At 40.9% G+C, this 13,384-nt stretch overlaps 1 protein-coding gene across 3 annotated transcripts in view; it reads right to left on the minus strand.

The window, feature by feature from the left end:
* Nucleotides 1-13,384, minus strand: part of myocd.L (myocardin L homeolog) — a 36,277-nt gene that overhangs the window by 14,269 nt on the left and 8,624 nt on the right. For 2 of the 3 annotated variants that reach the window (XM_041575726.1, NM_001095601.1), the window contains 4 exon segments: nucleotides 7,928-7,993; nucleotides 5,540-5,595; nucleotides 2,949-3,015; nucleotides 1,684-1,845 (listed from right to left, as the gene is read on the minus strand). In XM_041575726.1, the coding sequence (XP_041431660.1) occupies nucleotides 1,684-1,845; nucleotides 2,949-3,015; nucleotides 5,540-5,595; nucleotides 7,928-7,993 (351 nt within the window). 3 annotated transcript variants of the gene reach the window in all.

Genomic DNA, 13,384 nt, shown 5'->3' on the forward strand with positions numbered 1-13,384 from the left:
TCCTTGTGAAATATTACAGAGAGGACGCCAGACTGCTGCTCTCCCAACTTTCCACTCATTTATTTTTTTTATGTGCTGTGACCACAATTTCTGGAAAGTGCCTGTGACACGCGCTAGTGAGAGGAAACACAACAACTGGCAAGCGTCGCGTGCGGAAGAGACAAAAGGAAAGACGACACACACAGAGTATGTCTGTAGTCACAAACTTATAAACATCACAAAAAATGTGTGTTTTTTAGTTTCAGATATAAAGGGAAAGTGTGCTAGGATGTAGGAAATAAGACTATTTGTATATTTTATCATTTATCATACAAATGCATCCATTGATTATATATCAATATTGGAGATCTTTTAGAATTATGTTTTCTTTTAATTGGCAAAATGGGTTTATATTCCTTTAAAAAAAAAAAAAAGTTGTGACCGTGGCCCAATGTTCTGAATCTCTGGCTCAAGTGTCCCAACTGCTCTGTTATTTGTGCCCAGCGTAAATGGGGGGGGGGTCTTATTTCCGTCTGCGACACGTTAAGGGTACAGAGTGTTATCTGTCCCTGTACCGATATAGCCACAATATGACAGCGGCTCTTGACCTGTGGCCATGAGTGATTAGTTAAAGTGACCCAGGGACTGTGAGTTGGATGCCAGAAAGCACAAGGGAGGGGGGGCATATAAATGTACCCCCCTGCATCTGGAATCTATCAGCCAGTGCCTGATAACAGACTGATAGCAGTTTATATGAGAGGGATAATGACATGGAATTTACATGGCCAGTCCTACTTCCAAAGCAACGGGCCCTTCTGTTATTAAAGGAAAATTAACGCCAAGCTCTGTATTTGTGTGAAAATTCAGCACCATGTCTAAAAAACCATCCAAGGGATAATCAATCAAGAGAGGCCAAGCCAGCAGCTGATAACTCCCTGGGCTGGAGCACTTTAAAGGATAATGTGTGCGGGTACCTTTATCCGTCGCGTTAGGGACTAGACTGGGTTCAGGGAGGGAGGTTTCTCCTAACCTCCCTCCCAGGGAGCGGGTCTGGGCCGGCAGGGCCCAAAAGAGCCAGGTCTCTACCAATATCTACATCATATTTTAGGGTTAATAATGGTCAACAATACTTGAATATAGTACTCTTTAGATGGTTTATTCTTTTCTGGCAAGTTGAGACTGATGGGCAGTGGCCACGGCTGCCATGCTGCTAAACTTGGCCAACACCATCAGCCCTTTGCGCATTGCAGGCTCTGCCCAGTCTGGTATTTGGAAACTATTTGGCAAGTTCCTTTTCATTAGGGAGGGATTACGTAAATAGCTTTAACGACTCTGCATTGTCTAAACATTTTCCTGCCAGAAGGTCCGTAGTTTATTGCCGTGGACTGGTAAGAATTTTATAGCGCTGCTTAGATGGTTTGCTTTTTTGTTTTTTTGTTAATATAAAAAAAAATGCAGAAAATGGTCCAAACATCTTGATAACTGGGCAGCCAACAGCATGAGAATCAATAGCAGAACAGCAAATGGTTTTAATTCCCATGTCTGGATATTTAACAGCGAAGGGAAAGTTACACCTCCAGTGCATCAAACCACAGGCAGTCACAGTCACATGGAAATGTTTTTATTAATCTCGGTGTTCATAAGTACTAGTTTAACTAATCTGACAATGTGCTTGGAGCTTCAATCAGAGAAGAACATTCCTACCTTTAAATACCTCTTTCACAGTTGATTCTACTGGAATAATGTTCTTCTCTACCAGTTCCAGTGGCCCTGGTCTAAGAGCAATTCTTTCATTCAGGTCATCTGCGAGGCGTGCCCTTTTTAATTTGATCTGGGCAGCCTGAGCTGAGCTTTCATTGGCTGGATCTGCAAAGTAAAAAAACCAAGTCATCACATCCTTCTCTTTAATCTTAGTGGCCTAACTTCTTGTAGACCAGGGATGTTTAGCCTGGGGTTTTCCGGAAGTTGAAATAATATTCTCAGTGTTATCATAAGCCCAAAGCTATTGGATATCAAACTTTTTGGTGGTCCAACATTTTGTCAGCCTTCTTATTCATCTTATTAAAACACTATACATGAAAATATTATTAATCCCCTATCATTAACCCCCAAAAGTATCTAGGACAACAAATTGTCTCTCCAACCCCCTGAATGGGCATCCTTTAGGTTTTCTCCATCCTGCCCTAGAATTTGTAAGGGTCTGCTTTAGGGGAATCTGGAAGAACAACAACAACTACAGCCTGGAGATTTGTGTTATAGAACCTATATAACCCACCCAACATGAAATGAATGGTTTAAGAACATTAAGGTGACCATACACATGCACACAATGGCTAATCATTTGGTATTCCTTTTCAGAGGCAGCCAGGGGATACAAAGAATATATTCCATTTTAGGAACCAAAAAAAAAACACATTTTAAAAAGCAAAATGTACCAAACTATTTTCACAGAATGTTAGCATAATTAGATAATATTAAAATTTGCACTGAGCATCATCATCAGTCTAAATGAGGGATCTAAATTCGATTGGTTGCCCCATAGTGAAAGGTTTAAGATATGGATAAGAAAAGCCATATCATCTCCAAACATCCATGACCTAAACCAACCCCTAGCTCTTTAATTACTCCCTCTCAATCAACTCAAATGTAGGACGGTATGTTCATCATGTTCTAATGCTAATTGGCTAACATAGGTTCTTAATTTCACCAGTGCAGTTAGCAATATTGACCAATCAGATTTTGCATTTTCTAACCTGTACAAAATCGATCAAAACCAGCAAAATTAAAACATGGACCCTTGTGGTTGATGCCCCTATACACCCTGATGGTCCGCCTCATCTTTTTGATAGTCTGAGCTACCCAACATTTAGGCCTTTAAGAAGCAGTTTACATTGGCCATTGATATTCAAGATACTACGATGATATCACAAAACCCAGTTGTTGTGAAAAGTTCTGATGGTGCAACTTACCTTGTAAGATTTGCATATTCAGAATTTCAGGCCTGCTTCTAATCTTGTGCTTTAGATAGTCTTCAGCCTACAATAAATACAGAAAGAAAATATGGGAGCACAGAAATGAAACATATATTAAGATAGCACTTTAACATGGGGTAACACAGACCAGTTTGATTCCCAAACAGATACAGTATATAATTCAGTACAGGGGGAACCAAAAACCTGGAGGCACAGATAGTCTAGAACTTGTATTCTAGAGATTCAATAGGTTCAGATAACTGGAAAAATTCTACCACAAATTAAAGAACAAGACAGACCGAGTTGAGATAATAGTGCTACATCCAGTGAAATGTTTTCCTTAGAGCCATCACAGACAGGGGCGATCCTGGCCCCTCCGCCGCCTGAGGCAGCAGCAGTTGCTGCTGCCCCCCCCTCCCCCGAAAATTCGCTCTTAAAGTACCAGGAGCAGCATTTTTGCTGCCCCTGGTACCTAGTGGGGCGCTGCCGCCTGAGGCGACAGCCTCAACTTGCCTAATTGGTGAAGCACCCCTGATCATAGAACATCTATGCAATATCAGCAACAACATGTATATTTTAATACCTACAAATGCTGTTTTCCATTGATCTTACAGCAAGACTTTTAGCCAAAATTCCCTCTAGACGTCTTTCTTTACAAAAACATCTTAACAGAAATATAGGTGAATGTTATTGTAGGGTGGCATTATGTTTCTATATATTGAAAGTTCTTTGCTCCGGTTTCTTCATATGTTCCCCCTAAAGCTATGCCTTGTGGGTTTAAGGTTTCAGAAATGATCTCATATCTTTTTGTAAATCCATTAGAGTAATAATATGAGAAGTAAAGGATAAGTCACCGCTCTTTCCTGCAATATCTCAAACAAACTTTACATAGTCAGACGGTTTGTGCTGAGAGCATTATTGTTTAATAGGATTAGATATTGTCTGGCCTTGTGATTTATTTGTTTGCTGATTTGTAATCCAGACTAGGTTCCAACAGGTATTTCATTAAAGACTTTTGGCCAAAGGTACAACTCTTTCTCCTGTATTTGCCCAAAAACTACTTGAGTTGCAACACTACTAGATAATGCCGCCATGATGGGAGGCACTGTAGAACTTGGGCTTGGTTTAGGACTGTGGTTCCCACATCATAAAGCTTGCCCCCTAGGGCTATGAGGTTGAGGATCAGTCAGTAAAATACTTGTAGTGAATGCCTTTTTTGATCTCCATACCTATATCCTACCCTGAAAGTCAATTAGGCTGATAATTAACACTAGTCAACACTAATTCTGTAGCCTAGATATTCTAGGAATAATGGATAAATAACTGAAACAGGAATATTTTCTTATGTCTGGACTATTAGAGAAGGACCACACCAATTTTTGAACCTCAAAGTGGGGCATGAACCAAAATACTCTATGAACATCTGGTTTAGATGGAAATGTAACATAACAAAGAGTAGTATCAAGAATACCTTCTTCATTACAATGAACAACTACTGTTTGAATTCTCACAACATAATTGAAATATGATTATGTAGTCCTGCTCAAAACTCTTGTACCTGGCTGAATTCACAAATTAACTTCAAATACTGTTCCCATAAGCTTTCTCCACCAGAAAGGTCATCTATCATGGTTCAATTCTACACTCCTGGGTCACCTCAATGCCAGAGCATTTAAGCTGTGAATACTGGCCCAGATCTGGTGGGGCAATTTTGAAGTATACTGTCTGACCATTTAAAGATGTATAGCACCATGGAGGAGGCAATTGCAATACACCCGACTGTGAACCCTCTGAACAAGCCTCTCCTTCCATGGGTGGATAGGGAAATGACCACAGTTTCTCCTTGCTTCCTTTCATTTGGACCAAAATAATAGCCAAATTATACAGTATCCTTCTGTTCACCTAGATAACCAAATGATTGACTAATATCTAACCAACTGGAACTGGACAATTGATCCACTTCCCAGTCCAAATCTGCAGAACTGCTTTCCACTCTACACTGTCCTTGACAAGGTCTGAAAAGCCTCTGCCCCATTTTTTTGCCTTTCCAAAATTTCCACGATCCATCCTAAACTTTTGCAAATCACAACAAAAATACTTGTGCATTCCCTCATCCTACCTTTCCTGCAATCTTGCACAAACTGTCTCTATTCCTTGTGTGTTTGCTAATATGTCTAGGTTAATAAAAGGCTATCTTTCATCTATAAATATTGCATCTGCCTCCCTGGGCACCATCTTACAACAAACACTATCCCACAGGTACAGCCTCATTCCTCGACCCCATTATGTCTTAATACATCTACCACCCCACAGTTACATCTCCTGCCCAGCTCTCTGCAATGCCCCACAGTGGGTGTTACCATTCTTGCACCCCTCTTGGAAACACCAGTATTCTTCTTTCGCCCTGCTCTACCTCTCAGTTTAGAAATGTTTCCAAAGGGTTTTTGCCTTACGTCTTCCTAAAATCATTTCTGGAAGGTACATTGCTGACTGAAACACAATCCCCACCAGAGTATTTAAGATCGACAGAATAAGGCGGATGAAAACCTTGTGATTTATGCAGAAAAAAGGAGAAAATCAGCCCTTACCTTGGCTCGGTCCACGTTCTTCCTCTGCTCCTGGAATGCAGCGGGGTTCTTCAGGGCTGGGGGTACAAACAGGCAGATAAAGAGGTCTATTAATAAAAAACAGACGGTATTTATATTTATATACTGGCAGTAAACAACAAGATCTGCCTTTGGCTGTATCTAGAAAACACTTGTCAAAAAAGCTCATCCCCTTGCTGTAATTGAAAGACACTTTAATAACGGTGAGAGTTCTTCTTAAATCTACATTCTTAGGCAATCGCTTACGTAATGACCACAGCATTCTGCATATATACAGAGAAGAACATTCCCGCTCCCAATGCTAGAGAACAGAACAAATGTGGGACCATAAACTTTCCCCAATACGTAAATTCCATAGATTTAGTCACTGTAAGGCACATTGGGCACCCATCGACAATTCGAAACGCCACATACAAAATTCTATAAAGCACAGTTCTTCCTTTTAACTACCCACCGATTTCCACCATACAACCAGATTACACTGTCATGGTTCTTATGAGTAGGACATGGATGCTAGGTATGTTGCTGGGCCCTACAGGGCCAAATGCATCTCAGTCTTTTGGTGCATAGTCAATTTTACTCTAAATTATTTGTTTCAGTTGGTTACATGAAAAACTATGGTCAGTTTTCATCCACAGCTGACACAGAAAAGCAATGCACTCAATATTTATGTTTGATATTTTTAAAAAGCACTTCATATATATATATATTGCCTTTGCTTCACATCAGTTCCTGCCCCAGTGGAGCTTACAATCTAAGGTCTCAGTCACATTTATATGACACACGCTTCAGTTTCATCAGGAACCAATTAACCTGCCTTTATGTTTTTGAAGAGTGGAAGGAAAATAGTCAGAGATGGAACTAGGTGGGGGCGGGCCCGGGTGTGGGCCGTGCAGCCGGGCCCCGCCCCCACCCTCTTCCGTGCGGCGATGCAGCTGCTGCAGTGGGCGCGTGACTGCCGGGGGCCCTGCGGGGGTGTGGGCCCTGGCCCAATTGCACCCCCTGCTCCCCCGGTAGTTACGCCACTGAAAATAGTGTACCCAGAGTAAAATCCATGGAAACAGGTGACAGATGTTGAAGAACAGAAAAACTCATTGCAGATAGTGCCCAGGTTAGAATCAAACTTATTTGCTTTGCAGGGTCCTTTTTCATACTCGTCAACTCACATGTGTCACCATAGTTTTCCCCACTCTCACCCATTCACTCTCCGTAACATCCCAGTCCAGTCTCAGACCACTTATTCAGAACACAAATGGGCACAACAACACTACAGTAGAATCTCTTTTAATTTCAGTATATGTTCCCACAACATATGTTTTTTAAAAGTTTTCCAAGAACAAAAAATTTCATATTTTACATTAATATACATTTTTTTGTATGAATATAATCCTCCCCTCAGAAGTGTAAAAGAATGACTACAAATATATATTGAATGTTGTGTGGCCTGGTTAGAGAACGGCCCAAATAGACAATAAGAGGTTGATTTACATGAATAAAAAACATATGCAGGTCCCGAGTCGCTCAAACCACAACTAAGCCCGTGGAACAGTTTTGGGCTGAGCTACACCTATACTTTTCAGATAGGAGTGCAAAACTCACTTCAGATGAGAGCAGAGCAAAAATGCTAGTAGTAGGGCAAGATGGAGACAGTAGCAGACGGTGGCAACAATACCACTTGTCCAACCTTCAGTTCTTTACGTACCTTTCCGAGCAACTCAAGACAGCATAAGGTCCTCAAATTGCCCATTCAACTGCTTTTTAAAAGCTTGTTTAAGTCATTTATTTCCAACAAAATATTTTATATAATGCCAGAACTAAATTCAAGTACTTGAGACCAGTTACTGGTGAACCCTTTAGTGTAGCCACAATTCAGATCTATATAAAGCTATGAAGCTAAAATGATCAATAAAGATGATGAAGAGATTAGATCTCGGATCACTGTTTGTTGTGTTGGAGACCCCAAAAAAGCATTACAAATTGAAATGGAAGAAGCTAGGAATGTTGGATATTTTTACTAGCAAAGATATATATGCTCTTTACAGAAATTTACAAGGACCAACTTATAGTAATCGGTTGTGGCGGGAGGTTGACATTTTCTGTGTAAGCCTCCACCTCCCTCTGGTCCAATAAGGCTCTAGTGGCTAGCCAGTGTATGAAATGTGGTGAAGGGAAGACCCAGTAGCGTGATCAGAATTCCACTGTTAAACTTTAACTTCCAGGCTATATGTCGCAGTTAATATTGCTGGGGTGATCTATTGGGGGTTTCATATTTATTTCTCTAAGCCAGGTGTACATTTCCTCTTCCTTTTGGACTTTGTTTCTCCAAAGAATCCAATAACTGCCCAACATATTTCATCTAAACATACTTACGAGGCATGAGTCCTTGGCTGACCAGATGCTCACGGCTTCTCCTCTGCTGAAGACGTAACTGTAAAACTGTTAGAAGAAACATATCAGCTATCAAGCGTTCCCTTGGCTGCCCTACAGACATGTCTCCAAGGGAGAAGGATCTACTGAAAGTTCCAGGTGACATGCACTGTTACAGATCTTTCCTGAAAAAAGATTAAAGGCTGCAAGCTGGATGGTTATAATTAGTGTTAATTGTATCATGTAGTTGCATGCAAACCAAGCACACGGTTATTTGGGTCATGATGAAACCATCAGTAATTAAAGGTTAGAGCTTGCAGATTTATAGTAAATTACACTGCTAAATGTATTTTCCAAATAAACGTCGAATATTCATTATTTATATGTTCTTTCATGCTCCTAATAGAACAAAAACTAAAATCTCTGAAGGACCATGATGATGGCCAAATGATTATGATCCTGCATGACCTATCATACGAGGTAAAATAAGAATACTCTCATGTCTGATCCAACCATCTTAAATAATGCTTAAGAGGTACCCCATTCCAGTGACCTTCAAGTTGGGCATATATCTAGCAAAAAGTCTTCTCATATCTTACACTAAGTGGCTGTTGGCTGAGCCCCCCTCTGTTTCCGCTCTAGACTCCTCGGGAAGGTCAACTTCAAAATTTGGGAACCACTGTTTCAAATGATCCCTACTGTGGACTTTCAAAGTAGACTGGTGTTGTCAGTAAGCTTTTGTTCTCCTTTAATAATTATAAATTGCACCCAAAATACTTATCCTGAAACAACTGAAGATCCAATACCTCGAATGCAGCAAACTCATCACTGAGGAAGGGACATATGGTCTTGAAATGTTTGATCATGTGTAAAGTGTCTGGAGCACCATGTAAAAAAATTGGGATCACCCATTTGCTGCATTCAAGGCATTATTGGCTCTTCAATTATTTTCAGGATTACTTAACTGGTGTGTGGCTAGACCAGTGTGAATACCTACATCTCCATCTGCTATAACCTGTTTTACCCAAAACATCACCATCCTCTGCTCTGTCCCCATGACAACTTGTGGTAAGGGTAATGAACAAGGTTTTAGTGCAATTTCCATCATAAACAGGGAGAAACATCTGTGTCTAAAATAGTCTACATATCTGAGAAACCACAAAGCCCTACAGAGATAAGAAAGAAGGTTTTCACTGCCGATGACAGGAGAGTGTTTCCCAATGTTCCTATTTAAGTACTGAGAGAGAAGCATCAAAGCATGGCTCACAATATTTATTTCCTTTAAAAGATTAGAAACATTGCTGGGAGAGACACGTGTGAGACGTCAAGGAGCGTGTATGCCCATATGAAAAGGGAATGATGATTTTGTGGCTTTAGATACATTCTGCCATTTAAAACTGTGTTCTAAGAGAAAAAAAATATGTCTTAACTGGAAACACATGGGGAGAGAGTGGTGACAGCTGCAAGAGCAGTGTTTTGGGTATACAAGGAATTGTAAACTATGTAAATAATTGGTTTAAGGGTGCAGGAGAAAGCACGTCAGCTTGGGGGTTTGTATACAGTAATAATAGAAGAGATGTAGGGCTACATGAGCTAAGCAATGCATGTTTTATAGGGGGAAAAGTAGCTTTGACTGCAACTCTGCACTTTGTTTTCTTAAAAACCCCATAATTAGTCAATAAATAGGGCCAAAATGGGAATGTATTGGTACTAAATTTGTTGTTGAGTTCTTCAAGGTGGCGAGCAGTTAGTGGTAGGGTTTCCGTACCTAAATCCAGACAAAGACATCATGGAGGTGGTCCACTGATATAAAGAGGACAGACTGGTACAGCAGGGTGGCAAACTGTGCTATTGGATCTTCAATCTCAGAACACTGGAAATGTGCATCTATCAGATCTATCACATAGATCATCAGTTGTAGGTAGGAAGTAGGATACACTTGTGATTGTAGGAAAAGATGTTGACAGTAATAAAGAGAAGAGAAGAAGGTGACAGTAGGGAAAGAGAGATTTAATACAGCAAGAAGGCAACTGTAGGGTAAGATAACAGCAGTAATATTTGATATCAGTGTTACCCAACATGTGCAAGACCTGTGCAAGACCACAAGACCACATGTGCAAGACCTGTGCAAGACCATGAGACCCCTACATCTTGTGGACTAATATAACATGCAGTATTGTTCTAATAAAAAGTCTTAGTTTTCACAGACCAGCTTGGTAGCCCTGTAATACCCCCTGCTAGCATGGCACACTTTACTCCTAATCACTTCTGGCAGGAACAATGCATTTCCATTCAACAGAATTGTGACCATCAGTGATAGCACAGAGCTGAGATTGTCCTTCTGCCAAAAGCAAAATGGCGGCTTGCCAGAAATGCAAAAGGGAGAAAGAGGTCTGACATGGAGTCATGTGAGGGACTTTATTAAGCCGTAGTTCTTTGCAAAACTTTATGTCTCTCTGCAAATATTATATTTCTGTCTTTGCTTAAACAAGAGCAGCTAAAAAAGAATTGGCTCACTGAGTGGAACTAAAGGATAGCTACAGAGTCATCTGATGGCTATAACAACACCATTCTGAGGGCCCTTGGGTTGTATCTAGCCTTGGGTCAGTAGTGGTGAGGATACCATAAAATCCTTTTAGAGAAAAGTTGCTAAAATGGGCACCCTATTTTCTACCTGCTAACAAAGGTCTGTGTTATGTATGTGTTCATCTTAAACTACTAGGGGCATCCCACTAAGTTAATTTATATACAAATTTCAACTTGTTAACAAATGTTTACTAAGCTGGTAACATTGTGGATGCTCTGGATGGGCTCACTATTTATTATTATAAAATGCACAACTAGGAACATTTTCAATATACTTTCTTGTCCATTTTGTGTTCAAAACCTTGTGATGATGACCTTTTATTAAATAGGACCATCAAACAAAGAGAAAACAGTTGGGTGACATTAATACAAACTCCATCCCTACTGTCTCCATCTTTCTCTACTGTCTCCATTGTGTCCTATTGTCACCATCTTCTGCTGTTGCTATCTTGCCCTACTATACCTGTTATTCTTCTTTATTTTTGTCTACAACTATAAATTGGACCCCACTGTATATGATGAACAGGTCAAACTGGTGCCCCACCCATACTGGCAAATAGCACAACCCTCAAGTCAGTTAAAAAAATCATGCCCTACTGTCTCCATCTTGTCCTAATGTTTTATCTTGCCCTACTGTTTTCATCTTGTCCTACTGTCTCCATCTTGTCCTTCTGTCTCCATATTGCCCTACTGTTTTTATCTTGTCCTGCTTTCTCCATCTTTTCCTACTGTCTTCATCTTGTCCTACTGTCTCCATCTTTTCCTACCGTCTTCATCTTGTCCTACTATCTCCATCTTGGCTACCATATGAAACAGCTCCAAACACATTCCTGTGTCAATGAAGCACAGGCGCATGCCTCTGATTAGAAGAAAATATTGAAGCAGCAGTATGTTTATTTAGTCCATGAAATACAGACTTCCACTAGACCAACACATTATGCGTTTCAGGCATAACCGCCCTTAATCATAGGCATAAAACAATTAGATTAACACTACCCCTTATATACATTAAACGGATTCTGTCATGATATTAAGGTTTTTTTTTTATTCTTGAACCAACAAATATTTTTGTAGCTGCAATATTGGTGTGGAGGCAGCCATCTCAGTGCATTGTGCCTGATTTTGAGCAGGGCGGACTGGGCAGTGAAGGCGTGTAGGCCAGGCTCCCTCACTTACCTTTTTTCTTGTTCACGTACACAGCTGGGGGCTGGAAGGGAGGTCGGCAGTGGCGTAACTACCGGGGGAGCAGGGGGTGCAATTGGGCCAGGGCCCGCACCCCGCAGGGCCCCCCGGCAGTCACGCTGGCTGGAGTCGGCTGCAGAGCCGCACGGACGAGGGTGGGGGCGGGGCCTGGGTGCACGGCCCGCACCAGGGCCCGCCCCCACCTAGTTCCGTCACTTGAGGTTGAAGGGGCAACGTCAACAGCGGGACTGGACTCACAAGGGCTGGGGGCCTACCAGTATTTTCCCTGTGTCCTGCAGGCCCAGTCCGACCCTGATTCTGATTTTTGAAAAGGAGCCAGCAGTTCACTATGGAACTGCTTTGAGACAGTTATTGTTTCTCCCTTTTCCATTGTATTATATCACAACCTTAGTTTGTGTTTGCATTGCTAAAAGCGGTAGTCATGAGAATAGTACCCAAGCAGGAAAAAGCAGGGGTTTTAAGTGAGAGTCTAAACTGATAGGTGTAGACAAGTTTTAAGTGCGAAAATAATTAAAGTTATTAAGCCACCATTAAGGAGAGGGGATCCAATGTGCCCCTTTAATACAAGAGAGGCATTTTGGATCTTCACACTGGATTCTCGTGTGCCCAAGGGTCTTAATACACGTTATGATATCACCTGTCTAGTTTAATTATTTTCACTTATATATTTTCTGGTATCAGATGGGGGGGGGGTGTTTTTGTGTTTATTTTGTTTTTTTAATTTCTTGGCTTATATCATATACTTATAAATGACATGTCAGGTTCTGACATTTATTCCCATATCAGTAAAGAAAAGCAACATTTGGAATGATTTCCGTTGTGTTTAGCCCTCTATTCTATATAAGGGGTTATGGTAATCTAATTGTTTTATACCTATGATTAAGGGCAGTTACACCCAAAACGTGTAAGGGCTGGTCTAGTGGCAGTCTGTTTTTCATGGACCAAATAAACATATTTTTTAAGTAGCATAGTGCGGCTGCTTCCATTTTTTCTTCTAATCAGTATCTTCATTTTGTCCTACGGTCTCCATCTTGACATATGTTACCTTCTTGGCCTACTGTCTCAGTATTGTACTAATGTCACTATCTTACCACAATGTCACTTACTTGTCTTACCATTATATCCTGCAGAAATGCAGTCAACAAGAAATTATGTCCTTCAGGGCCCAGAATAGTCACACCTATTTGCATTCATGCCGAAGCAGTCATTTTTTCCCCTATGCAGAAAATATGCAACGCTCACAATGATTATCAGCAGTCGGAAGCTGCCAGGAATTTTTTTTTGTCGGTCATTATGACAATTTAAAGGCGCAAGGATCTATCTTGTAATGCTACACCTTGTTTGGATCTTTTCTGGGGGAGATAACAGTTATTTACAGCAATATATCAAGTGCAATCTTTGGGCCTGGGATGCTGTACTCTAAACAGTATTGTTGTGTTTTCTTTTACATTTGTCAGAGCGACCCAAGGATAATTCTAGCTTTGATGTCAGTAATCTGGTAGCTCGGATATACAATGCACTGGGGCGGTGGAGGCAGAGAGATACTGTCATAGAAATAATGGACGTGACAGCAGATATATCCCAAGTTCTGCCCACCCGCCCTGCGGCTTTTATAAATATGTAAAAACACAAGATCTATTTGATCATGAACTTAAAGGGGCCTCGACACTC

Source organism: Xenopus laevis, chromosome 9_10L (assembly GCF_017654675.1).
Source record: "Xenopus laevis strain J_2021 chromosome 9_10L, Xenopus_laevis_v10.1, whole genome shotgun sequence".
Classification (NCBI taxonomy): domain Eukaryota; kingdom Metazoa; phylum Chordata; class Amphibia; order Anura; family Pipidae; genus Xenopus; species Xenopus laevis.